Raw genomic sequence first — 27,549 nt, 5'->3', positions numbered from 1 at the left:
CATTTGATATGGAGCGAGTGCGTGACAATGGCGTGGGAGTTCACGTCAATGCAATCACGCATTAGACATCTGCCATAACCATTTATACTCAAAACCTAAATTAGAAACTTCCTCCTCCCACAACCCAAATTTACTCAAATAAATGTCTTTTCTTTTTTTACAGACAAATATTTGCCACGAAAATGTGTGCACGCTTGTCATGGATAGTCTAGTGCAGGGGTGTTCAATCTTTTTCCTGTGATGGCCACATACAGAACAATTGAGGGATACAAAGGCCACTGACATTCTTCAGCCTTAACTTAGTAAACTACAGCATAGCTTTGCCTTATGAAAGTCAGTTTAGCTTTATGCTGACAAACAATGGAAAACGACTTTGACGTGTTAATGGTTAGCTTCGATAGTCGCGGTTTTAGAAACAATTTATATTTGAACACAGATGATGGAGCAACACATTTAGATAATGTAGGAGTACTCATAGGCTCCTCTACAAAAACATTGTCTGAGTATAACTGTATTATACCGCCTCCTGGTTGCCAAGCCAGACACACCGGAAGGAGCAGCACAATGAATTGGATTGCACCAATAAATCATGATGCACAAACTATTTAAATCTTTACATTCTATTTATTTATATTATTACTCTGTTCTTACAAAGTACATTGTTAAAGAGTGATATTTTTCATTATGAAAAACATTTTTTTGGGGTGGGGGTGCTGTAACAAATTTGTGGCATGAGGTTCAATGAGGAAAGATGATTTGAGATGAGTGTTTTGAGTTACGAATACGGTCACAGAACAAGTTAAACTCATATCTCAAGGTACCACTGTATCTTTAGTCACTAGTTAATCTTTGTCTTTGCATATCGTCACTGTTGGGTGGAAACTGAAATGGTTTGGTCGTTTGGTCAATTTCATACTTTTTCACAAATGCACCAGCGATATTTAGAAAAGCCTGATATAAAACAACAAACAATATTGTTCTTTGTCAGGGGTGTTGAACAGGGGGTTATTTTTTCGCATACGCTCTAGCAGCTAAACTTTGGTTTCATCATACCAAAGCACAGACTTTCAAAACCTATCACAATGTTTTAAATTTTCTTTGTATACTTTGATTTACCGTGGTGAGAGCAATTGTTTTTTTTTTTTAGGACGGTGATGATGCCGTCCACCACGATGAAGAGCCCTCAAAACTGTCTTACGTGAAACATCAACTCCAGTTCAGCATTAATCATCCACGTTGGACAGTTATATCTTTGACAGACTTTCCATTTCTGTGCTTTGCAATGATGCAACACACCTGTAGTCAAAACGTGAGCTGCTTGCAAATGGCAGCAATGATGATATATATTTAAAAAAATGAGTGGGTTGCATTTCTGAAATCAATGACCTGCTGCAGAGAATAACACTTTATCTCTGTATGTAACAAAAACATTTTAAACTGAAAAAGATGCTTGATTGAAGCTTAGTTTCAACTGAAAGTCAATTTCTCTATTTGAGTCCTCCTCGTATTTATGAAATTAAAGCCAAACTTAAATTATCCACCTGGAGCCAACAAAAAACATTTTAAGTAAGAAAAATAGCACTATAATATTGTACTTTATAAAAATATACAGTAATGACATAAACAGGATGCAATGAATAAAATATTTTTTGCCACATTTTTTGCTTCAATTCAATGGAGATTGTGCTGCTCCTTCTGGTGTGTGTTCAACCACTTATGCGCTTCATTCCTGAATATAACTCAACAACCCGTGTCTAAATGCCCAATTGATGATGATGACTGGCATCTGGACACAGGGGACTCTGCCCACCAATCACTACTAATAAATTGCAACACAAGGGAAAAAAAAAAAAAAAACAGTGGGCAAAACAAAACAGAATATGACACCATCCATTTTCCGTACCACATATCCACACTAGGGTTGCAGGCGTGCTGGCGCCTATCCCAGTTGATTCTGGGCGAGAGGTGGGATACACCCTGAACTGGTCGTCAGCCAGTCCCAGGAATATGACACTGAACTCCATTTTCATACAGTAGACACAAATCATATCTGACCGAGAACAGCCCCTGAGTACACAAACTTTGTCGCAGCTGAACAAACTTTTTTTGTTTGTTTATGTTTTGGGTCACTTTAGGAAAAGTCATCAACTTTGGTGTGAAAGGATAACATTTGTGGTATTTTTATTGCTGTCAAATGTCAAAACGGGTCAAATTGGACAGGATGTAAGAGTTTACCTTAACCGTGTTCTTTAATTTTTCCCTCAAGTAAAAACAGATTCACATAATCATTTGTTAATATTTATGGACCTTTGCCTTGAGACACCAGCCACTTGTAAATAATTACACAGTCCCCTAGAGCTTGTGTTGTTTTGTCATTTGACAAAGTTCACATCTGTTTCCCAACCTTTATTGACAGAGGCACATACTTGACATTAGAAAAATCTCATGGCAGACCTGCCCTGCAATTGGCTGGCAACCAGTTCAGGGTGTACCCCGCCTCCTGCCCGTTGATACCTGGGATAGGCTCCAGCACGCCCGCGACCCTTGTGAGGAGAAGCGGCTCAGAAAATGGATGGATGGATGGATGGCAGACCACCAAGCACAAATGCCTCAAAAAGTGTATATACTGAAATAATGATGAGCTTCGACTCTGAGTTTACTTACTGAATGAGAAATGTCGGCCAGTTTTGTTGATCACAAAGCTATTATTTTGTTGTATGAATGGCAACAGGTGGATACACTGAAGTGGAGTGGAAGAGCATGTAATTGTTCTTCCTGTCGCTAGCATGGCTAGAGGAACACATTTTCAGACCAGCCATCCATCCATTTTCTTTACCGCTTATCCTCACTAGGGTCGTGGGTTGCTAGAGCCTATCCCAGCTATCTTCGGGTGGGAGGCGGGGTACACCCTGAACCGGTCGCCAGCCAATCGCAGGGCACATAGAAACAAATCTATCCGCCTCACAGTTCTGAGGACCTGGGTTCAAATCCGGCCTCCCCTGCGTGGAGTTTGCATGTTCTCCCCCCGTGCCTGCATGGGTTTTCTCCATGTCCCGTGGTTTCCTCCCACATCCCAAAAACATGGATGGTAGGTTAATGGAAGACTCTAAATTGCCCATAGGTGTGAAAGTAAGTGCAAATGAATGAAGGAATGATGTGTGATATCATTGATGTCATTATCATTGTATAAACAGTATATATCATTCTATGATATGATAATATCAAAGATGTTATTGAAAGTATTACCCCCCTTTGACGAAATTAAAGCTTTGCGATTTGCGAGTAGGTCCAGTATCATCTTTTCGTGTGAAGTATAGAGTGCTTCTGCCTTGACGCTATGTCGGAGAAGTTCAGAAGCAAAATACACTTATTGCATGTGACATCACCCATTTGCAACATAAGAAGAATCATAAGTGCAATCATCAGGAAAGTAAACAAACAATTCCAAGGAATGAAATTACTGGAAACTGGAACTCTTTCTCGATTCCCATCCCTAATCCTCACCCGCCTGGCCAATTTTGGGCTGCTTTTCATTGACTACAGCTCAATCTTTACCGCCATAAACTCCAAAACTCCAAACTCAACGACCTTTGCTAGTGCCCTTCCCTCTGCAACAGGATCCTCAATTTCCTGCCTGCCAGACCACAGGTTGTGTTTGGGGAACCACACTTCATCGTCCGTCATCACCGGAGCGCCCCAAGGCTGTGTTATATGCCCCCTGCTGGACTCCCTCTTCACCCGTCACTCCGAGACCATCTCAGATGCAAACATCATCATCAAGTTTTCCAACGGCATGGCTAAACCACGATCCAGATCATCCATCTGGCAAACTGGTACAGGGGGAACTACCTTGACCGGAGCACCAACAACAACAAAAAAGCTCATAGTGGATTTCTCCAAGAAGCACCAGAGGAGCTTTCTTTCACTCATCATAGGTGGAAAAGTTTCAAGTACCTTGGCATCAACATCTCCCAGGACCTGTTGTGGTCACACCACTTCAGCACTCTGGTAAAGAAAGCCAACCAGCGTCTTTGGCACCACAGATCCACGAGGGGGTTCAAGCTCCTACTCAAGTTGCCCAGGAACTTTTACATCCATACCGTGGAGAGCATCCTGAGTGGTAACATCATCACCTAGATGGGGAATACAAATGAGTGGACCATCCAAACCACCCTTCCCAATCTGCAGGACATCGACATCAAGTGCTCCAAATCAAGAGCCAGGAGGAATGACCAAGACCCAGCTTTGCTCGCATCAGAGACACGATACAGGCTGCTCAGGGTCAACATGGAAAGACTGAGGAGGAGTTTCATGAAGCTGCTGAACGAGCACATCACTCCCCTTTTCACTGCCCCAAATCCGCTCCCTAATGCACCCACACACAAACACATTAAACTGCACTGGTTGATGTACACGACGTGGATATTGTTTAATTGGGTCTTTTTCATTTTGTTCTCTTATTTATACACTAGAAAGATACGAAAGCATTTCACTACTGGTCATACCTGTATAACTGAGTATGCGACAAATAAAATTGAAAGTTGTTGGCTTGTTGCAGGGGGCGGGGCTAATACCACACGCTGTCTCTGGACAGCTGACGCCTGGAATCATTAAAAACTCTGAAGGTGACGGAGAGGTTTCACAACATGAGGGAACTGGACACAAACATGGGGGACCGAATGAACTGTGCTGGGTCATCGTTTGACGACCTCGTCTTCTTCGTTAATGGGAAAAAGGTAAACATGTCAGTCATTTTACTTGAACATTAATTGCAACAATTAAAATGGATGATTAATATTTTGGATGTTTAGTTTATTTATTTGCCCTGCGACTGGCTGGCGTCCAGTTCAGGGTGTGGTCCGCCTTTCGCCCAAAGTCGGGTGGTATAAGCTCCAGCACGCTGAGAACCTGAACAGGATAAGGGGCATTAAGAATGGATGGGATGGATAGTTTATTTATTTATTTGTCAGGGGCCATGTACAGAAAACAAACTCAAGAGATGTTCTGTACCAGATTATAGCTTTGAGGCTAACTTCCATCTGCAAATTAATAAAAGTGTCGAGAGATTAAGTTGACAGTAGCAACAAACTGTATACGCCTATATAACACGCATGAATGACATTATTCACACATATAGATGACATTTCTCACTCCCATTCCTAACAAAGTGCATTAGTCACAGTATTTCCAAATAGACCCACAAGAATTACATTACACACATCTAGTGCATTGAAAAATTTACTCAAAAGTCAATGTTAACAGGTTATGGATTCTTAAGATCCTTTTTTCTTTTTTCTTTGGAGAAGGTTTTATAATCTGCGATGGTCTACTCGTCACTTGAGTGAATGATGTTTGCTGAAAACCATAAATGAGACGGCAATGTTTTCAAGAGCAGGCGAGAGTGTGGTTTGCACACAGGCTTGCAACTGTAAATGAATAACTGCTCATATTTTGGCATGGAACATCTGTTAAAAATAATCACGCCTTGGATATTATTTCATCAAGTGGAGCCAATGTGTTACTTCGCCAACTTGATAACAAGATGATTTATTGATATGCAGATGCAGTGAAGCAGAAGTGGGTTTTTTTGGTTGTTTTTTTTTGTCGTGCAGGTCGTGGAGACAAATGCCGATCCTGAAATGACCTTGCTCACCTATCTGAGGAGGACGCGTACGTCTCTCTCACACAGACACACGCATGCACAGATGCAAGCACACACATACTCACTCGAAATCATACCAGAGGTAGCAAAAGTAGCCTACTCCCACTAAGTAGAATTACAGATACTAGTGTAAGAAAAGAATGGTTAAAGTAAAAGTACTGATTCGAGTACTTTAGTAAAAACAAAGTGTATTCTCTGCAATATAAGTACAAAAGTAGTATTAATTTTTACTGTCAATTTTATACAACACCCATTTTGTTAACTTGGCGCAACGACAAACATTGGTGGCTCTAGGAGTTGAACGACTAAAGAATATTTTGTGGATCGATTATAAAGTGATAAAATTCGAGTCCAGGTCAATTAATCGATTGTCACTGATACTTTTTTGCGCCACGGACCGGTTTCACGAAGACGCATAGTTCAACTGACAGGCATAGAAACCAATAAAATCAAATGATTAAAAATACAACTCACAATTATGCTAAATGTAGTTGTAATTAGCGGCATGTTTCTCTTCAACACGCTGGCCGATTGAGCCATGCCCCCCCCCCCCCCCCCCCAAAAATTCAGAATTTCTCTCTTTGACTGTTTCTATTTCATTTGTTCTTTGAGGATAGACTTGCATATTTTGCAAGTGTCCATGCCACTGGCCTCATTTTTTGCAAAATAATTCCACAAATTACGCTGCTTCACAGAGCGTTATAGTCTGGCAGTGGCAGCAGAGGGGCGAGTCAAAAGTAATCTGTAAAATAGACTGTAATCTGTAAAATATTAAAATCTGTAAATGCCTTATCGAGCTTTAAACGTTGATACAGAGTAGTAAATGAAACACGTCGACGAGTGAACTAATCCGTTAAACCCCTAGCTGGCTCAGGCCTTTATGCCTGTGAAGATTCTTATTCATCCAGGTCATTTCATTCTCTTGACTCGATCGCACATGGACTGTTCTGTTTGTCTTAGAAGACGCTTCGCCTCTCATCCGAGCATGCTTCATAAGTTCATGCAACAAGGCCTAATTAGGTAGGACGGCTTTTATGCTCCCGTGAACTGACGAACAAAAAATGCTAAATTAGCTAATGATAACAACTGAAACAAATACACCTAACCTGTATGTGTTTTTTTCACACTAGATGAAGACTTTTTTTCTTTTTAGGCTGGCACAAGACAGCACGTTTACCATGTATAATTCTTAGAGCTGAAAACATCAAACATTTCTCTTAAATACAGCCATGCATGGAGAATGTCTTGCCTCTCTGAATCTATTGCGTCATTTTCTTTAATACTCCCTGTTCCTATATTTTCCGCCTTATATAAGACCTCAAGATTTCAAACAATCAAGATCTCAAACACGGTTGACTTAAGCTCTCCCTAGTTACGACTCCTTTATGTTGTGTCATCACACAACATAAAGGAGAAAAAAAAGGTAATTTGACAAAGGGGTAGAAAGTACAGATACAGTAGTAACAAACATCTTGATGTTATTATTTATATAAATATCCCAAAACGTTATACATAATACCAATGTAAAAGATACATGTAAGATTTAAGTATTATTTTGTCCACTTGGGGCTGCCATACTTATGTTCTGCACCTTAGTATCTGTGACTTTGTATGTTTGTCACTTCAAAAGGTGGGCCTGCCCTGTTGAGTGAACTTGGAGTCAGCGAATGAGAGTGCAGAGGTGGCTGTGTTGGCTCAGGATAGCACTGGCTGTTAAGTGGCTAACCATTAGCCTGTCTGTGTTGAGTTACTTGGCAAAATTGTGTAAATTGTGAAAGTGCACTGGCGACCGGGTCCGTCTCTCTTTTGGTAATTGGATATACCGTTTGGAAACACATATTAAACATAGAAAAATATGTGAATGTGAATCTGCAGCAATGGTCCGTATGGAAAGGTGATCACCTTAAATATCCCTCGATACAGCGAAAAATCTGCGATATAAAATTAGATGTGTAGGGAATAAAAGAAAAAGTTCATTCTTCATTCAAAATCTACTTATGTACAGTAACCAAGTATTACTAAGTACTTTGTTGCTTCCCACCACTGGATACATACGCAATGTCACACAAAGTATTAAGTTGACTGATGTTCCAGATGTTTTACCATTTCAGTAGAACTAATTTGTCCCTTATTTGGTCACACACAAGCTTCTCCCTGGAATCAATAAGTCACACTCAGACACAACATGAATCAATTGTTGTCTCATGACCCTTTGAAGACTTTTTGTGTTATGTATTGTATGGTACGTGTATTTGGATGTGTTTTCTCTCAGTGGGCCTTCCAGGGACCAAGCTCGGTTGTGCCGAAGGTGGCTGTGGAGCGTGCACAGTGATGCTGTCCAAATACCAACCTCACGCGCAAAAGCTGCTGTATCCTGCCACGCCGCAGTCACATGTCGCCATCTAAAATTGGTTCATTCCACGAAATATTGTTACACAGACAATGAGTCCTTAGCTCTGCTCAGTCACTATGCCGTGAACGCCTGCCTTGCCCCGATCTGCTCCTTGCATCTGGTTTCTGTGACTACTGTGGAAGGAATCGGAAGTGTTGCGAGGCAGCTGCATCCCGTACAGGTAAAAGATCCAAAAACTGTCCCGTCATATGGAAAGCCGTTTGACCACTTATTCGATATCCTACAAGTACGCTGAATTGTTAATGTGCTAGTATGCTCTTTGTCCTCGAGACATTTTTTTCCACTACTGCAATAGACTACTGTATGACATTTCTGCACACTGGTAGAACAACTGGTATGTGCCAGTAGAATAACAGTCTTACTGGTTTTTCCATCACTGTATGATGACAATTCAGCACACGAGTAGAAAGACTAGTGAGCACTAGTAGAATGACTAGAGTGGACTAGTAGAATGACTGTTTTACTCGTGTCTTCCTTCCACTACTGTATGACATTTCTGCTCTTTGGTAGAATGACTAGTGCATACTAGTAGAGCCTGCTAGTGGAACGATTATGCTGTACTAGTATAATTTCTTTCCACTACTGTTGACATTTCTGCTCAGTGGTAGAATGACTAAGGTGTACTAGTAGAAGAAGTAGAGCCCGCTCGTGGAACGACTATGCTGTACTAGTATAATTTTTTCCCACTACTGCCTTCCACTACGGTGACATTTCTGCTCAGTGGTAGAATGACTAGGGTGTACTAGTAGAGCAAGTAGAGCCCACTAGTAGAACGACTGTGACTTACAACTGCCGTTTTCTCCACTGCCTTCTCCTACTGTATAACATTTCTGTGCAGTATTAGAACGACTACTGTGCACTGACAGAATTACTATGGTGCACTAGTAGAATAACTACATGCACACTATGCAGATTACTAGTGAAATGTTAATGTTAACTAGTATAATTGTATAATCTCCAAAATAGTACGAATAGCATGCAGTTGCCAACTAGTGGTTCGTTTTGCCTCCTTTCCCCATGTAATTGTTCTAGTGCTCCCCAGTTGTATTAGTCCTAGTCTTTCTACCCTTGCGCAAAAATGTCAAGCAGTTGTGGAAAAAACATCGCGAGTAAGATGTAGTCTTTCTACTTGTGCACCCGAGTTGTTCTAATCGTGTGCTGAATTGTCTTGCTTTGGCAATATCCTGGACTACGTAGTACATGGAAAATTTAGCGCACTAGTAGTATATCGAATAAATGCTTGCCATACTGTCATTACATGTAAAGTGACTTCACCACAATTATGGTGAAATCACCATTAAAACTGAAGAACAGAGCCACAATTAAGATTTGCAGAAGTTCCAATAAAAGTGCTATGAAATGAAATCGACCGTTTCCTACAAACATTTAAAGACTAGTCGTCGTGTTTCATTCAGGAGCGAATTGCGAAGGGTCACGGATCGCAGTGCGGTTTCTGCACTCCGGGTATCGTCATGTCCATGTACGCACTGCTGAGAAACAACCCCACCCCCAAAATGGCTGACGTGGAAGAGGCCTTCCAAGGTAATGAACTTATAGGACATTTCACCATGACGTCACACACGCAGTACTGTACACGGCATGGGGAAAATGGAGGAAGTCATAATAAATGCGATGTAGAAAAATGATCGAACGAGACATCTCTGCTCAGCCTGAAATACACCTCGAAGCGCGTGGAGCTGTAATTCACGTACGCTTCAACTCTGAGATCTTGCCGTAAATTAATAGGGGAGGCATTCCCTTTTTCTGAATTTTTGTGCTGCTGCTCGTCACCTCCTCCTCCTTAAAATAAGCAAAGCCAGGGCTTTCTTTTTTCAACAATGACAAATACAAATTGTTGATTTACCATTTTTGCTCACCGGCCACTAGGGCTAGTTACTGGCAACACAGTATTTTCATGAGTCACAATTTTGTTGTTGGATAATTATGTTTAATATGATTATGGCTAGATTAAGGAACAATATTTATACAACCGTTTTAAATGTAAATGACCCCAGTGCATACCCAAAACAAGACTACATAAATGTTTAACGCTACAAGAACTACCATACATATCAGACTTCTTCTTCGCGTGGGGTGTTCGGGGGAGTGGGAGTTGGCTGGGGGGCGGGGCATTGACTCCCCGCGGCCTCCTACGCGTGGCCGGTTGTCGTGGCGGCCCAATGGGGCCGGCGGACCGTCCTGGGTCCCTAGGTGTGGGACGTGTCCCGTCCGCCGGGCTGCTCTCGGGTGGGCCCGATTGATTGGTTGGGGTCCTCAGCCTCCGCGGTACAGGCTCAGCAATTACAGGCAACTTCTATCAGTCATTGTGCAAGCGAAACGATGTCAATTCACTTGCCCGTGTCCGCAGGCACAAACCCCTGGGACCTTTTCGCCGGGTTTGGGGCCACTCACTCATCGCAACAAATAACTCATGAATATGAACATTTTTTTGGGTATCCCCTCATTCACACTCTGGTCCTATAGATGTTTATAATTTACATAGCCACTCCCATCACACTTCAGTTGTACAGCCAGGTTCGCGACCCTTGTCCCGCATGCTTCTTCTCCTATCCCTGTCCTGTCTTAAGGCCTCTTTATACTCCCGCGGTGTCCTAGGAGAACTGCAGTGCATTTTCAAAACTGCACGCTCGAGTATAAAGGCAAACTACGCTCGGGGCAGCCGCAGTGACGTCACCGCGGTCGCCGTCCACGCGATTATAAATCTTATCTTGTTCTGTCCTTCCCCTACAGGATATAAGCACTACTGCCCTATACAACACTCATATCTAATGTATCCTTGTTCTTGATATATAATGATTTACTTTCCTCATCTTGTTTACAGTTAGTGCTTTGTGTTTTGTTGTTTTCCTTTCTCTCTCCCCTTTAGAGACCTTGTTCTGTTGGACTGATTGACTCTGATTCTCAATAAATATTCATTATAATACTAAGAAACCACAGCGGCAGCTTAAACATTCCACTGTGACACAGTAAAACTGTTCCGGCATAAAAGGGAAACCGATCCTCCATTCTGCTTGACCTAACAGCTGAACAGGACAAAATAATTATTGTTGATGATTGATGTTAATTATTCCCAGTAGTAATAGTAGTAGACATTATGTGTGTTCATTCAGCCCGTTTACTTGATCATTGTTCACTAACTGTTGGTTTGTTGATCAAAGCACCATAAGTGAGTTTTGTGTTGTGATTAATGACCTGCCTCGTTGTCGCTCACATGTGGAGGACGCATGACCCATGAAGACGCATGACACATTATGCCACAGTTCACATTAAAGTCAACCTACCAAAGTGGCAGGTGGGAGAGGCAATGTTACTAGCCACTGCTGAAATCCACCCGCATTTGGATAGCTGGCCGGTGTTAACGTAAAGCCATGCCTGGCGCCTATTGTTTACAAATGGTATTAAATGGCCTATACATATATAATTATGGGATTTGTAATTGTAAGGCGTGTATTCTGTGGATAATTTCAACGAAGTACTCATTTTTCAGGAAACCTTTGTCGCTGCACCGGATATCGGCCCATCCTGGAGGCCTACAAGACCCTTACTGTGGTGAGAAAGAGTCAGATTAGACCACTTTTTTCCAACCTTTATTTAGCCAAGGGACATGAAGTGGTTCCTTGAGATATGTGTTTAATTCATTCCATGACCACGCTCGTAACTCAAAACACTGACCCCCATTGAAATGAATGGAAATGCCATTAATTCATTCCAGCCTCCCCCACAAAAACTCCAGGTTGTCCTCATTTACCGCCCTCCTAAACCATCTACCATCTTTACTGTATGTCTGAGTTATCTGAGCTTCTCACCACTGTCTACCCTCTGTCCCATCCACACTTAGTGATTTCAAGATTCATGTGGACTCCACCACCTTTAGATGCTCTGCCCCCCATCTTTGGAACTCACTGTCACCCGACCTCCGAAACATAGAGTCATTAACCCTTTTTGAATCCAAACTCAAGACACACCTCCTTCCTTCTCCCTCGCTGGTTTTCCTCTGAACTCTGCACAATGAAGTCCGCCTTGAGCGACTCTCCAAAAGAATTGGCCTCACTGTCCACCTTGAGGCCTTCAAGGACCACGTGCCAAGACCCACTACCACTCAATTCTCCTCAATAACCAGCAAAACCACCCCAAGCTGCTGTTCTCCAACATAAATTGGCTACTCCGTCCCCCCATTTCCCTCCACCCCTCAGCTTCCTTCAACCTCTGTTCCAGTTTCCTGGATTTATTCCAGCCGAAAGTGGACACCATCCACCAGAAACTATAGGGATCTTCCCCCATAATAGTTCCCCTGTCCCAGGGCTCTGCCCCCGCCACTGTACACCTACCAGCCTGTTTCACTCAGTTTTAGATGTCTAATGTCCTTTGTTCCGTGTTCTTGTCTGTCTGCCTAATGTAAAGCGAACTTAGTTTGATGCTGCTTATTAGCCCTTCTATCACATTTTGCATTGTGTGTTTGAATTAAACTAGCAGAAGGCAACGTTGTGTGGTTGTTTAGTTTGACAGTAAATTTCAACTGGGAGTGGCAATAAATGTAAGGTTTTGCGGTGCAGGAGGGGACCCAAGAGCAGATATGGGTAAGGCAGGTCAGAGTTCAGAGATTTTATTGAGCTCAACAAGTGACCAGGGGATCTGGAATCCTGGCAGATAGCAATGTCTCAGTGTGATGTCTTGGCCAGGTGATGATAACAACAGGTAGATGTGCAGGCGAGAAGGCACGCGTGTAGATTCTGGGCAATTAAGAAGCAAAAAGTACCACTTAGGATTCAGCGTTCTCTCCAACAAGAAACCCGAGCTTGATGCGACTGACAGCGTGACTACTTACGTCGATCTGGTGACGAGGTGGAGTTCGAGACTGGTACTGGACTGTTAAGGTACACCGCTGATGATGATGCCTTGCAGCTGGTCCCGGCCCCAATTTGTCTCTTCCCACCTGTACATAGACATACAAAACACACAGGGCGTAATTCAGGATGCTGAGGCAGCAGCCCTGACAACAAAGAGTTTTAAACCTCTTTTCTCAGGAATGATTCTACCTGTAAACTGCTGCTTGTTGTGAAGTGAGTTGAATTCACTTTAGACGGCGCTCATATAGAATTTGGCTTGCAAATCAAAGTAAAAAAAAAAAAAAAGGCCAAGCAATGGCTTGTTGTATCTCGAAAAACCCGTAAGTCGGCTCACGTGTATCTCAAGGCACCACTGTAAATTACATGAGAACAAAACTCACAGCACACCACCAAACATAATTGTCACAAAAAGTGGTTACACAGATGAATTGTACCCTCTTCCATGTAGCATTTAATTGTTTTGGCTGTCACTATAGGCTGTCATAGATAGATGAACACATGTACATTATTTGTAGTCCAAAATTAATTTTGGGAGTGATTAAGTGAAATTGGATAATTGCCCTTGGTACACTTGATGATCTCTTATTGCGCACCGGTTTTTCACTCAATGTTGGATGCCTTTTTAGGAGAGTGGATGCTGTGGAGGGAAGGGACGGGAAAACGGCTGCTGTATGACAAATGGGAAAGCGGAGGAGAAGGAGACGGATGTGGACGTAAGTGTGTCCGCACTGTAAAGATGTGGCGTTGTTGCAGGTGGAGTAACAGCGTAGTACATTTGCAGTTGGCCCCGAGGCTGTTCAACGCTGCTGACTTTGCGCCGCTAGACCCAACTCAGGAGGTCATCTTCCCTCCAGAGCTGATGGTGAGAAACAAATACATACGTACACCTGCACATCGCACATCCAGAGGTGGCAAATCTACACTCTGTATTTAAGTAGAACTACAGATACTTGTGTAAATGTGTAAAAAAATATATATATACATTAATTTGGGTATGGATATATTAATTTAACTCATTTGCTTAAATAACAGTAAAAAGGACAGACTATGAAATGTACTTCAAGGGGAAGTTTCCAATTTGAGAGAAAAAAAAAAACAAATCACATTTGGTCATATATGTTAAAACTGCCTGCGATTGGCTGGCGACCAGTTCCGGGTGCATCTTGCCTCTCGCCCAAAGATAGCTGGGATAGCACGTCCGTGACCCTAATGAGGATAAGTGGTACGGAAAATGGATGGATGGATGTTAAAACAATAATTATGACCTGACAGTAGTTTTTGATTAAAATGATCTGTGGGGAAAAAAATCAGCCCTCTCTGGCCCCATTTTGTGCTTTTAACTTGATCTGCAAGAGACCATGGTGCCCGAGAAAAAACAGTCAGAAAGAAAAGCCTTGACTGTCGATGTGTCGATAATTTTTCGTTCACTCACGGGCACACAAGCACGATGTCAGTCATGACTGCTACGTTGTACAATACATTTCTAATTTTACTTTTTTACTTAAGTACATTTCAGAGCCTGTGCTTTTTTAATTTTACTTAAGTGAAGTTGTATCAGCAATTACACTTATACACCCAGGTCATTTTATACAAAGCGTGAGTACTTTTGCCACCTCTGCTTTTACGTGCTTTTGTCCCGTCTAGTCCCTGAGCAAAACTCAGAAGACTTGCTCACTACACTTCCGCAGCGACAGGGCAGTGTGGCTGCAACCTGCCAACTTGGAGGAATTTCTCGATCTGAAATTTAAGCATCCTGATGCCCGAGTGGTAGTGGGAAACACTGAAGTGGGTGCGTGTTTAACTCCCATGCACACAAACACACACGTAGTTTCTCAACCACCTGCTCACTATGTGTGTGTGTGTGTGTGTGTGTGTGTAGGTATAGAAGTAAAGTTCAAAAACATGTTGTACCCAGTCATTCTGGCACCAGCCTTCATCCCTGAACTCCACAGAGTGACACACACTTATGAGGGTGACTACTGACGCAGATCATGACTCAACTCATAAGAGTGGCTGAGTGACAGTGCTTGAAAACATGTCTGTGTGGGGCATGCTTGCAGGTATTGTGTTTGGCGCAGCGTGCACTCTCACCCAAGTGGGTGAGGTACTGAAGGAGGCTGTGGAAGCACTCCCACCTTACATGACCCAAGTCTTCATCGCCGTCCTGGAGCAGTTGCGGTGGTTTGCGGGTCAGCAGATACGCAATGTTGCGGTGAGTGCAAGCGACCAGTTGCGGGATAGGACTAGCCCACGGGTCGGCAACCATAAAATATCCCAACCTCTTTTTACACCCCAAAATAAAACACAGCAATATAACAAAAAGTTATACAGGTATAGCTCAATAAATTAGAATAGTGTCAAAAGCTTAATATAGTTCGGTATTTCAATTCAAAAAGTAAAACTTATAGAGCTGCACTATACATCGAATGAAATATTTCATGAATTTCTTTTTTGATATATATATGTATAATTTTTATGATTATAGCATACAGCAAGTCAAAATTCACCATCACTAGAAATTAGAATTTTAACAAACAATCAAAAAACAATAAAAAGGATTTTTAATGTAGAAATTAGGCAGGAATTTGTCCTCTGAAAAGTGTTTTCCCGAATGTTTAATGAATCTCTGAGTATGAGGACGAAAATAAATAGATTTTTCTACCATATTCAAATTAATTGAGCTGTACCTGTACATCCATACTGTTGCCATTTCTGGCATGTGCATTATATCCATCCATTCATCCATTTTCTATACCGCTTATCCTCACTAGGGTCGCGGGTGTGTTGGAGCGTATCCCAGCTGACTGCGGGCGAAGGGCAGGGTACACCCTGAACTGTTCGCCAGCCAATCGCAGGGCACATAGAAACAAACAACCATTCACACTCACATTCACACCTACGGGCAATTTAGAATCTTCAATTAACCTTCCGTGAATGTTTTTGGAATGTGGGAGGAAACCGGAGTACCTGGAGAAAACCCATGTCGTCCACCGTGCTGCCCATGTGCATTACATGGGCCCCAAGATGAATGAATCAAATTTAAAATTAGATATATATTTAAAAAAACTCAGACTAAAATACATTTGTATTAAATACTCATTTATTTTCAAAAGCCAAGGAGAGACACAGCAGAGAAATAAAAGAGCCACATCCAGCTTGCTGACCCCTTGCTGGACTAAGCTTTCCAGGCACTTTTCCCAACATGAATCTAAAGTGTGTTTGATGCATTTCAGGCTGTTGGTGGAAACATCATGACTGCCAGCCCCATATCAGACCTGAATCCTGTTTTTATGGCAGCCAGCTGCAAACTCACACTGATGGACAAAGGTAATGCGCACATGCAAATCGGCAAGAGATCAAGCTGAACATGGCATTATTGAAATGACTTCATGTTTTCTAACACATTTGAGCTCAAGGTCCATGTACTAGTTCATTCTTTATCCTCATGGGTAAGACAGTTCAGTGCACGAGTAGAACAACTGCCTTATCAGTAATGTTTTTTCACTACTGTGTGATATTATTGCACAGAAATAGAATAGCTAGGGGGCTGAAATAGAATAGCTACGGCCCACTAGTATAACTACTGCAGCACACTAGTTGAATGACCATAGCTTACTAGTAAGTTTTTTGTTTCCACTACTGCCTTACACTGCCGTATGAAATTACTGCACGCTAGTAGAATGACGTGGCATGGTGGCCGACTGGTTAGAACGTCAGCCTCACAGTTCTGTGGACCCGGGTTCAATCCCCGGCCCCGCCTGTGTGGAGTTTGCATGTTCTCCCCGTGCCTGCGTGGGTTTTCTCCGGGCACTCCGGTTTCCTCCCACATCCCAAAAACATGCATAAATTGGAGACTCTAAATTGCCCGTAGGTGTGACTGTGAGTGCGAATGGTTGTTTGTTTCTATGTGCCCTGCAATTGGCTGGCGACGGGTTCAGGGTGTACTCCACCTCCTGCCCGAAGATAGCTGGGATAGGCTCCAGCAGCCCGCGACCCTAGTGAGGATAAGCGGTAAAGAAAATTGATGGATGGATGGATGAAACTGTAACGATTGATTGATTAGACATGGTTAGAGCGTCAGCCTCACAGTTCTGAGGACCCGGGTTCAAGACTCTAAATTGCCCGTAGGCATGACTGTGAGTGCGAATGGTTGTTTGTTTGTATGTGCTCTGCGATTGGCTGGCAACCAGTTGAGGGTGTACCCCGCCTCCTGCCCGATGACAGCTGGGATAGGCTCCAGCACACCCGCGACCCTAGTGAGGAGAAGCGGCTCAGAAAATGGATGGATGGATGGATAGTAGAATGACGAGGGCAGACTAGTACAACAACCACTGTGTATTAGAAAAGAGACTAGCGGACAGTAGTAAGCTGATTATGTCTTAATGGTAAAAAAGGCTTTCCACAACTGTATGATATTCCTGTGCACTTGTCGAACGACTAGGCCACACTCGTAGAACGACTTTGTCTTACTAGTAACTTGTTTTTTCACTGCTGCCTTACACTATTGTATGACATTACTGTGCATTAATGCAGTGATTTCCAACCTTTATGGAGCGAAGGCACATATTTTACAATTGGAAAATCTCACGGTACACCAACAAACAAAAATGTCACAAAAAGTAGATACACAGTAATTACTGTATGTACTTCCTACCATCTAATAGAATAACATTTATTTGTTCTGTCTGCCATTATGTCTCACTGGCAAAAATAGAGGAACAAAGATACATTATTTCTTGTAAATGAATAATTTTTTGAGCAGTTAAGTAACATTTGATAATTTCCCACAGCACGCCTGTAGCTCGCTGATGACGCACTAATGTGGCACGGCACACTGGTTGGGAATCACTGCATTAGTGGAACGATTATGGCCCACCAGGAGAGTGTCTTTCTTACATATAAGGTTTTTCCACTACTGCCTTACATTACTGTGCACAGTAGAATGACTTGGGCAGACTAGTAAAACAACTGTCTTACTAATAAACATGTTTTCCACTACAGCTTTACACTACTGTATGACATTAATGCAGAGTAATACAAACCCCTTGTCACGTACGTGGTTAGGGCGAAGACGCGGAACGCAAGGTAAGAACATGTTGGACCCAATTGCAGGGAAGCACGGAGGCAAGGCAGGAGTGCGGGAATCTCAAAATAATAATATTTAATCTTCAAAAAAAAAAAAAAACTGAACGAAGTCCCACAACAGATAACAACCAAAGCAAAGTAACACTTGAATATCTAAAACAGGAAACAAACTATGACCTGTGAGTAAGACTTGGAATAGATAGGGAAAATGACACCTGACAATGACATACCACAAAGATAAAGACAACTGGCGACTATGACATGGCAAAGACATGAGACAACGACAATGAACCGACAAGAACTGAAAGAAACCAGGGAACTAAATACAAACAAATTGACGGGACAACGAGGAACACCTGGACAAGACACGAGTGGCTGGAGAGAGCTGATTGGTCGACACAAAGTAGACGAGAACAGGTGGACAGGACAACCTAATGAGCACACGACAAACATGGAACACAGGAAAACATGGAACAAAATTAAACACAACCCAAACCAAAACACAGACCATGACACCCCGATTCCAATGAAGTTGGGACGTTGTGTAAAATGTAAATAAAAACAGAAAACAATGAGTTGCAAATCCCTTTCAACTTATAGTCAATTGAATACACTACATTGGTATTGTATAGTTATTGTTTTTTCCCCCTTCAAATATTCACTCATTTTGAATTTGATGCCTGCAATTTAGATTTACCGAAAAAAGCTGGGACAAGGGCATGTTTACTTCTCTGTTACATCGCCTTTCCATTTAACAACACTCAATAAGCATTTGGGAACTGAGGACACTAATTTTTGAAGCTGTGTAGGTGGAACTCTTTTCCATTCTTTCTTGATGTAAAACCTGAGTTGCTCAACAATCCAGGGTCCCCGTTGTCGTAATTTGCACTTCATAATGCGCCACACATTTTCATGTCAGACAGGCCTTCACTGCTGGCAGGCCGATGTTGTACTCTCATTCTTTTACCATGGAGAAATGCTGTTGTAACACATGCAGAATGTGGCTGGCAAGGGATGTCCCTGAAAAAGAAGTTGCTTGGATGGCAGCATATGTTGCTCAAAAACCTGTATGTACCTTTCAGCATGAATGATGCCTTCACAGATGTGCAAGTTACCCATGTCATGGGCACTAACACCTGGAGGACATGATGTCCATGATTTCCAATAACAATTTGAAATGTGGACTCGTCAGACCACAGCACACCTTTCCACTTTGCGTCAGTCCATCTTCGATGAGCTCAGGCCCAGAGAAGCAGGCAGCGTTTCTGGGTGCTGGTGATGTATTACTTTCGCTTTGCATAGTAGAGTTTTAACTTGTATTTGTAGATGTAGCGACGAACTGTGTTAAGTGACAATGGTTTTCTGAAGTGATCCTGAGCCCACGTGCCAATATACTTTAAATGATGCCAGTTTTTAATGCAATGCTGACTGAGGGATCAAAGGTCACAGACATTCAATGTTGGTTTTCAGCCTTGCTGCTTATGTGCTGAGATTTCTCCAGAGTCTCAGAATCTTTTGACGATATTATAGACCGTAGGTGATGAAACCCCTATTTGCTCGCGCAGTTGTTCACAAAGTGGTGAACCTCGCCCCATCCTTGCTTGTGAACAACTGAGCCTTTTGGGGATGCTCCTTTTATGCACAATCATGACACTCACCTGTTTTCAATTAACCTGTTCACCTGTGGAATTTTCAAAACAGGTGTCTTTTGAGCATCACCTATCCTGTGACCTTTCCTTTCTTTCTGCTCATTAGATAGCAGTCGTGTGGTTCAGATGGACGACACGTTCTTTGTGGGTTACAGGAGGACTATGCTGCGTCCACAAGAAATCCTGCTGTCCATCGAGATCCCCTACAGCAGGAAGGTAGATGCGTGACAACAGCTACCTGCTAGCTTTCTGTCACCCGGTCGCTACAGTCTGAATCAAAAAGGACAAACAGGAATTTTATCGATCAAGTAATAACGCATCAATTGATCACCTAGCAGAGGTGTTCTAACACATACCTAAAAGGACGTACAGATACATGTGTAATTAAAAGACTCGTAAAAGTAGAAGTACTGATTCAGCTCCTGTATTGAAGTGAAAGTAAAAAAGTAGACTCAGAAATGTATTTAAGAAAAAACAAAGCACTCTGTCACATAGCAACAGTCAGTCACCCAGTCATCATTCCTGTCGTTCCCCAAGTACTTCTCTTGCTAACGTTTCTGTTTTCTCTCCCTAGCAACAGTTTGTATCAGCCTTCAAACAGTCACCTCGCCGAGAGGACGACATCAGCATTGTCACGGCAGCAATGAGTGTCACTTTCACACCCGGTACATGTGTTGTGGAGGATCTGAGGCTAAGCTATGGCGGTATGGCACCGACCACAGTGCTTGCAAAAAACACAGCAAATAAACTGTTGGGAAGGTAATCAATGTAGAGAAGAGAAAAGACATCAGGAAGGAAAAGATAATGTAATGCCCTCTGATGTCTTCCAGATGCTGGGGGGAGAAGTTGCTGGAAGAAGCATGCTCCTCATTGGCGGAGGAGTTGACCCTCGATCCCTCTGTGCCAGGGGGCATGGTGATATACCGGCGAACTCTTACCCTCAGCCTATTCTACAAGTTCTACCTGACAGTGCTGCAGAAGCTCGGAGGACAGGTAACCAATGTACCACTTAGCAGATGCAACTAGCAGAGGTGAGAATCACTCACAAATCTCAAGTCTTAAGTCTTAACCTGCAATTCTAGAGTAGGTCTCAAGTTAACATGGCAAAAATCAAGCGAGTCAAGTCCTCTCTACATTTCAAGCAAACTGACTGAAGTCATTACTTGGGGAAGCACATCATTGATCAGGTCATACAACCTCAGTCGCTCAGTTGCAGCATAGATTTGCACATTATCTGCAATTGGTTTAGTTAGCTGTACTAACAAGAAGTATGAGTAAGCCACATATGTGCAAGTCACAAGTAATTCTCAAGTCTTAACCTTTCAAGCAAGACACAAGTAATCGTGGCAAAAATCAAGCAAATCAAGTTGAGCCCCCACTAAATTTCAAACAAATCGAGTCGAGTCCATTGGGTTAGGCAAATCCTAAATCAAGTCATACAACCTTTCTAAGTAACCACATATCTTTGCACATTAGCCTTTTTTTAAAAAGTGGTCTCAAACCAGTCTCCGTATTGTTGTTGTATAACTTTGTCTTGTCAAATAAATGCATGACCGTCATTAGTTCATGTTTGACCAGCTACCAGTTAGCTAAATTTGGCATTAACGTAGTTTACCTGTCTTTGTGAGTTTTATAGAGCCAGATGTCGCAGTTGTGTCCCGTATCTTTGAGTTGTAAACCTTGTGGGTTAGGGTTAAATAATCCAGTATAGTACATTTGTTTAGTGCATTTCAGTTGTATTTTTTAGTACAACACTTGCTTTTAATCTTTTAGAACTCTTTGTTTTCAAACATTTATTTCGGTAACATTTATATTTAACTTATGTGAAAGACATTTTAACTGAATCATTGTTTAAGTACAGTTTTTTAATTTTCTGCATTTATTTAAGCACAGTGATGATGTTGAAAGTGTGCATAATGTTACAGTGGCTTAAAATATAAATAAATATACTTTTTAGGAATAAAACATCTGCCTCGTTTTTGATGAACACTTCGGCCTACTGCCCTCGTGAATTTTAATGTTGGTCACCATCCCGGATAAAGAGGGTTGCATCAGGAAGGGCATCTGTCTTAAAACGTTGCCAAACAAATGAGCGTTCATCCAAAGAATTCCATTCCAGATCGGTTGTGGCCTGGGTTAACAACGTCCACAACCGGCACCGTTAACCTGCAGGGCGCCGGTGGAAATTCACCTACTGTGGGTCGAAGACAAAGGAGAGGTGGAAAGCGGGTTCTTCGGCAGAAAGAGAAGAGGAAAACACAGAGCCTAGAATTTAATGTGGGGACTTTGAATGTTGGGACTATGACAGGAAAATCTCAGGAGTTGGTTTACATGATGATTGATGATGAGAAAGGTTGATATATTGTGTGTCCAGGAGAGCAGGTGGAAAGGCAGTAAGGCTGGACGTTTCGGGGCGGGGTTCAAATTATTTTACCATGGTGTAGATGGGAAGAGATATGGAGTAGGGGTTATTTTAAAGGAAGAGTTAGCTAAGAATGTCTTGGAGGTGAAAAGAGTATCAGATTGACTGATGAGGCTGAAACTTGAAATTTAGGGTGTTATGTACGTATATTGTGATTAGTGGCTATGCCCCACAAGTAGGATGGGACCTAGAGGTGAAAGAGAAATTCTGGAAGGAGCTAAACGAAGTAGTTATGAGCATCCTAAACAGAGAGAGAGTCGTGATTGGTGCAGACTGTAATGGACATGTTGGTGAAGGAAATGGGTGACGAAGAAGTGATGGGTAAGTTTGGTATCCAAGAAAGGAACTTGGAGGGACAGATGGTGGTAGACTTTGCAAAAGGATGGAAATGGCTGTAGTGAACACTTTCTTCCAGAAGAGGCAGGAACATAGGGTGACCTACAAGAGCGGAGGCAGAAGCACGCAGCTTCATCTAATCTTGTGGAGACGATGTTATCTGAAGGAGGTTACTGACTGTAAAATAGTGGTAGGGGAGAGTGTGGCTAGACAGCATAGGATGGTGGTGTGTAAGTTGAGTCTGGTGGTGGGGAGGAAGTTTAGGAAGACAAAGGCAGAGCAAAGAACCATTTGGCTGAAGCTGAGAAAGGAAGAGTGTTGTGCGGCTTTTCGAGAAGCGGTGAGACAGGCTCTTGGTGGACAGGAGGAGCTTCCAGAAGACTGGACCACTACAGCCAAGGTGATCAGAGAGACAGGCAGGAGAGTACTTGTTGTATCTTCTGATAGGAAAGGGGATGAGGAGACTTGGTGTGGAAACTCAAAGTACAGGAAATCATACAAGGAAAGAGGTTAGCTAAGAAGTGGGACACAGAGGACCGAGGAGAGGAGAAAGCAATACATTGAGATGCGACGTAGGTCAAAGATAGAGGTGGCAACGGCCATATTATGACATGTATGCCAGGTTGGACACTAAAGAAGGAGAAAAAGATCTATACACGTTGGCCAGACAGAGGGATAGAGATGGGAAGGATGTGCAGCAGGTTAGGGTGATTAAGGATAGGGATGGAAATGTGCTTACTGTTGCGAGTAGTGTGCTGGATAGATGGAAAGAATACTGTGAGGAGTTGATGAATGAGGAAAATGAGAGCGAAGGAAGAGTAGAAGACGCAAGTGTGGTGGACCAGGAAGTGGCAATGATTAATAAGGGGTAAGTTAGAAAGAAGATGAAAAATGGAAAGGCAGTTGGTCCTGATGACATACCTGTGGAGGTATGGAAGCATCTAGGAGAGGTGGCTGTGGAGTTTTTGACCAGCTTGTTCAACAGAATTCTATTGGGTGAGAAAATTCCTGAGGAATGGAGGAAAAGTGTGCTGGTGCCCATTTTGAAAAACAAGTGTGATATGCGGAGCTGTGGTAACTAAAGAGGAATAAATTTGATGAGCCACACAATGAAGTTTTGGGAAAGAGTAGTGGAGGCTAGACTCAGGACAGATGTATTTGCGAGCAACAGTATGGTTTCATGCCAAGAAAGAGTACCACAGATGCATTATTTGCCTTGAGGATCTTGATGAAAAAGTCCAGAGAGGGTCAGAAGGAGCTACATTGTGTTTTTGTAGATCTAGAGAGAGCCCAAGACAGAGTACCCAGAGAGGAACTGTCTCACTGCATGCAGAAGTCTGGAGTGGAAGATGAGTATGTTAGAATAATACAGGACATGTATTAGGTCAGCAGAACAGTGGCGAGGTATGATGTAGGTGTGACAGAATAATTTAAGGTGGAGGTGGGACTGCATCAGGTATCAGCCCTCAGCCCCTTCCTGTTTGCAGTGGTGATGGATAGGCTGACTTAGACTGGAATGCCCATGGACCATGATTTTCGCAGATGACATTGTGATCTGCAGTGAAAGCAGGGAGTAAGTGAAGGAACAGTTAGAAAGGTGGAGGCATGCACTGAAAAGGAGAGGAATGAAGATTAGCTGAAGTAAGACAGAATATATGTGCATGAATGAGAGGGGTGGTGGGGGAAGAGTGAGGCTACAGGGAAAAGAGATAGCATGGGTGGAGGACTTTAGATACTTCAGGTCAACAGTTCAGAGAATGGTGAGTATGATAAAGAAGTGAAGAAATGGGTTAGAGTAGGTTGGAACGGGTGGAGGAAGGTGTCAGGTGTTTTATGTGATAGAAGTCTCTGCTAGGATGAAGGGCATAGTTTATAAAATAGTGGTGAGGCCAGCCATGATGTACGCATTAGAGACGGTGGTACTGAAGAGACAACAGGAAGCAGAGCTGGAGGTAGGCAGAAATGAAGAGGTTGAGGTTCGCTCTAGGAATGACCAGGTTGAATAGGATTAGAAATGAGCTCATTAGAGGGACAGCCAAGGCTAGATGTTTGGGAGACAGAGTTAGAGAAAGCAGAGTTCTATGGTTTGGACACGTCCAGAGGAGAGATAGTGAGTATATTGGTAGAAGGATGATGAGAATGAAGCTGCCAAGCAAGAGAGCTAGATGAAGGTTGATTGGTGTAGTAAGGGAAGACATTAGGCCAGTTGGTGTTAGAAAGGCAGATGCAGGAGATAGGCTTACATGGATGACATGCTGTGGCGACCCCTAACGGGACAAGCCGAAAGGATATGAAGAAGTAGAAGAAGGTACTTGGTGTAAAGGGTTTGATAACCACTGCTCGAGAAGCAGCTGATCAGCTGACCTGAGGCACCTGGTAGGGGCATAGGGATGGAGTAGCACAGAGAAGTAAGCCACTGCAAGACCATTAAGCAATTTAAAAAAACAACAACAAAAGAATCATACAATATATTCCAAACTGCAGAGGCAGCCAGTGGAGGAAGGCCAGGACTGGAGTTATGCGCTTACATACTCCAGTTAGGAGGCGAGCAGCAGCATTTTGAGCCGACTGGAGACGTTTAAGGGAGGACTGTCTGGCTCACAAAAAATAACTTTTCTTTCAAAAAACTAAATCTTATTGAAGATGCACATTTTCAACTGTAAACAGGCAAGACTGACAAGTCATGTAGTTCGAGTGAAATCGAGTCTCAAGTGAACGTCAAGTCAAGTCTTTCATAAGTTTTAGCCAAGCAAGTCCTTAAATTGCACATTTAAGTCAGACTCGATTCAAGTCATGTAACTCGAGTCCCCCACCTCTGGCAACTAGTTACCAAGCAGTGCAGTCATCTAGCCAGTCATCTTTAAAAAGCTGCCCTTTAGCTTGACTTGGTTGTCGTCCATTAGGGTTTGAATGTGGAAGAGGTCAGATCTAATTTCCTGAGTGCAACAGAGATTTACCATCAAGAGCCGCCATCCAGCGTTCAGATCTACCAGGTACAAGCAACAACTGGCATTGTCCATTAGGTATGTAAGGGAAGAACTTATGCACACTTTCATCTACAGGAGGTGCCACAGACTCAGCACCCTGACGACGTGGTGGGCCGTCCCGTGATGCACCTTTCAGCTCTGAAGCAGGCGACGGGTGAGGCAGTGTACTGCGATGACATGCCACTGTTTGAGAACGAGGTGTACTTGGCGCTCATTACCAGCAGCAAGGCACATGCTCGCATCCTGTAAGACTCTGCTCACTCACATGCATGCATCTTGTTCAGAAATATACTGTATACCAGCTGTCCCCAACCTTTTTCTGCGCTTCAGGCAGGTTTCACCTAAAACAATATTTTGACGGACCGGCATAGAAATAAATAAAAACAAAACAATGGAATTAGTGGGAGCCCTGTGTTGATTTCTCTTCAAAGACCTAGTAGACAGAGTTAGAGAAAGTTAGTCCCATCTTGGGGTAATGGGAGACAATAAGACTGGATCATTTTTCATTCCGCCTCTCTCTACAGCCTAGTACCAGTGGTTGGGGACCGCTGCTGTACACGAAATGCTCCCAATCACAACTTTTTACAACCGTGGGTTTGTGTCACAGCTCCATTGACGAGTCAGCAGCCGAGTGTTCGCCCGGATTCATTTGCTGTGTCTTTGCTGCCGACATTCCTGGCAGCAACACCACAGGGATAATGCATGATGAGACTGTCCTTGCTGACGGCCAGGTATGTTTCTTTCGAGACAACCACTCGCGGGGTTCGCATCATGATCTGGCTGTTCAGGTGTCTTTCCTTATTACAGGTCACATGTGTGGGTCACATCATTGGTGCTGTTGTGGCTGACACACAGCTTCATGCCCAGCGAGCCGCCAAAGCCATCAGGATCCAGTATGAGGAGCTGCAGCCTATTATCACCATACAGGTTAGAACAAATGGGGTCTGATTTCCTAAGATCCAAAATAAAGGGCACATAATTGCGTGTTGACTCACACTAACAGATTGCGTACGCTGTTGGCAACTGGTGTAAAAGTTCTGGAGACCATCATTTTTAAAAGAGAGTTTTGCGCTTTATGCAGCTCGGATGGTTTTCACCATGGAAAATTTTGGAGAGCACCGCAAGTGAAAAATGAAATTTGAAGTGATGCAATTGGAAGTAATCGTGGAAAAGGCAAACATATCCCTCAGTTACAGAAAAGAAATGTATCTCTCTATTCAGTCATTTTGGGGAAGCCAGCAACTGCATAAAAGCCTTGTATTGTTTGATTTAACTGGTCCCAAGTGCGTGGGAATTGGATGTATCTACCCATCCTACCGTAATATTGGGTTGAAAACTTGGGAAAGCAGACCCAGGGAGGGGCCAACACCAATTGTTGTAGTGTGCTGAAATGACCCAGACGCAAGGAAATGCAGTTGAAATGAGTTTTGGTGAAATGGCATGACTCCTTCTTGTGTCTTCAAGTCAGCCCGTACATACTGACTGACGCACAACAGTGCCGGTTTCTCTTAACGTTTTGATGCGGTATTTAGAGACGCAAAATCATCCATCGCGATTCATCTCAGGTTTGACAACTCACATTGTGAGTGCTAAATTATCTATTTGCATCTACTCCCAGAATACGAAAAAATGAACTGTGAGGCAATTTTGCCCAATTTGCAGATGCCATCCTGGGTGCGCCCTTTTAGTCGATCAGGTTCCACATCTGTTTGCGTGAGCAATGAAGTCGGCGCCCGTTTTTGCACAAGCAAATCTTTATTAAATCAGGCCCTTGCACCAAGGAATACTACATTCAAGCTGTTGGTCTGCTTGACAGGAAGCCATTGCCGCTAAGTCCTTCTATCAGCCAATTAGAACACTCCAGAAGGGAGACCTGGAGGCAGGATTTAAACAGGCAGACCACATCCTGGAAGGTATAATTGTGTGCCTGTGACTGCAAATAGGTAAGATCCAGCTGCTCACATTACTGACTGACTGACTGTCAGGTGAGATGCACATCGGTGGTCAAGAACATTTCTATCTGGAGACCAACGTGACTGTGGCTGTCCCTCGAGGGGAAGATGATGAAATTGAGCTCTTTGTTTCCACTCAGGCTCCCTCTGAAACACAGGTGAGGAAGAACTTAGT

The 27,549-nt window shown here is 43.0% G+C and overlaps 1 protein-coding gene across 2 annotated transcripts in view; it reads left to right on the top strand.

Annotated features, from left to right (window-relative positions):
• xdh (xanthine dehydrogenase) overlaps window positions 1-27,549 on the top strand; it is a 52,328-nt gene that overhangs the window by 9,603 nt on the left and 15,176 nt on the right. Inside the window, exons 2-22 of one of the 2 annotated variants that reach the window (XM_061684274.1) lie at window positions 4,559-4,736; window positions 5,613-5,670; window positions 7,935-8,031; window positions 8,127-8,235; window positions 9,491-9,617; window positions 11,584-11,645; window positions 13,570-13,656; window positions 13,725-13,805; window positions 14,588-14,732; window positions 14,823-14,915; window positions 15,004-15,155; window positions 16,177-16,270; window positions 19,784-19,893; window positions 20,258-20,436; window positions 20,508-20,670; window positions 25,339-25,428; window positions 25,498-25,667; window positions 26,030-26,153; window positions 26,230-26,349; window positions 27,239-27,335; window positions 27,408-27,532. In XM_061684274.1, the coding sequence (XP_061540258.1) occupies window positions 4,647-4,736; window positions 5,613-5,670; window positions 7,935-8,031; window positions 8,127-8,235; window positions 9,491-9,617; window positions 11,584-11,645; window positions 13,570-13,656; window positions 13,725-13,805; window positions 14,588-14,732; window positions 14,823-14,915; window positions 15,004-15,155; window positions 16,177-16,270; window positions 19,784-19,893; window positions 20,258-20,436; window positions 20,508-20,670; window positions 25,339-25,428; window positions 25,498-25,667; window positions 26,030-26,153; window positions 26,230-26,349; window positions 27,239-27,335; window positions 27,408-27,532 (2,373 nt within the window). In that variant the 5' untranslated portion in view covers window positions 4,559-4,646. Of the gene's footprint in view, window positions 1-4,558; window positions 4,737-5,612; window positions 5,671-7,934; window positions 8,032-8,126; window positions 8,236-9,490; window positions 9,618-11,583; window positions 11,646-13,569; window positions 13,657-13,724; window positions 13,806-14,587; window positions 14,733-14,822; window positions 14,916-15,003; window positions 15,156-16,176; window positions 16,271-19,783; window positions 19,894-20,251; window positions 20,437-20,507; window positions 20,671-25,338; window positions 25,429-25,497; window positions 25,668-26,029; window positions 26,154-26,229; window positions 26,350-27,238; window positions 27,336-27,407; window positions 27,533-27,549 lie in introns of both variants that reach the window. The other variant, XM_061684266.1, reaches the window with a different exon arrangement.

Source organism: Phycodurus eques, chromosome 1, assembly GCF_024500275.1.
Source record: "Phycodurus eques isolate BA_2022a chromosome 1, UOR_Pequ_1.1, whole genome shotgun sequence".
Lineage (NCBI taxonomy): Eukaryota > Metazoa > Chordata > Actinopteri > Syngnathiformes > Syngnathidae > Phycodurus > Phycodurus eques.
This window is presented reverse-complemented; position numbering and strand designations above follow the sequence as displayed.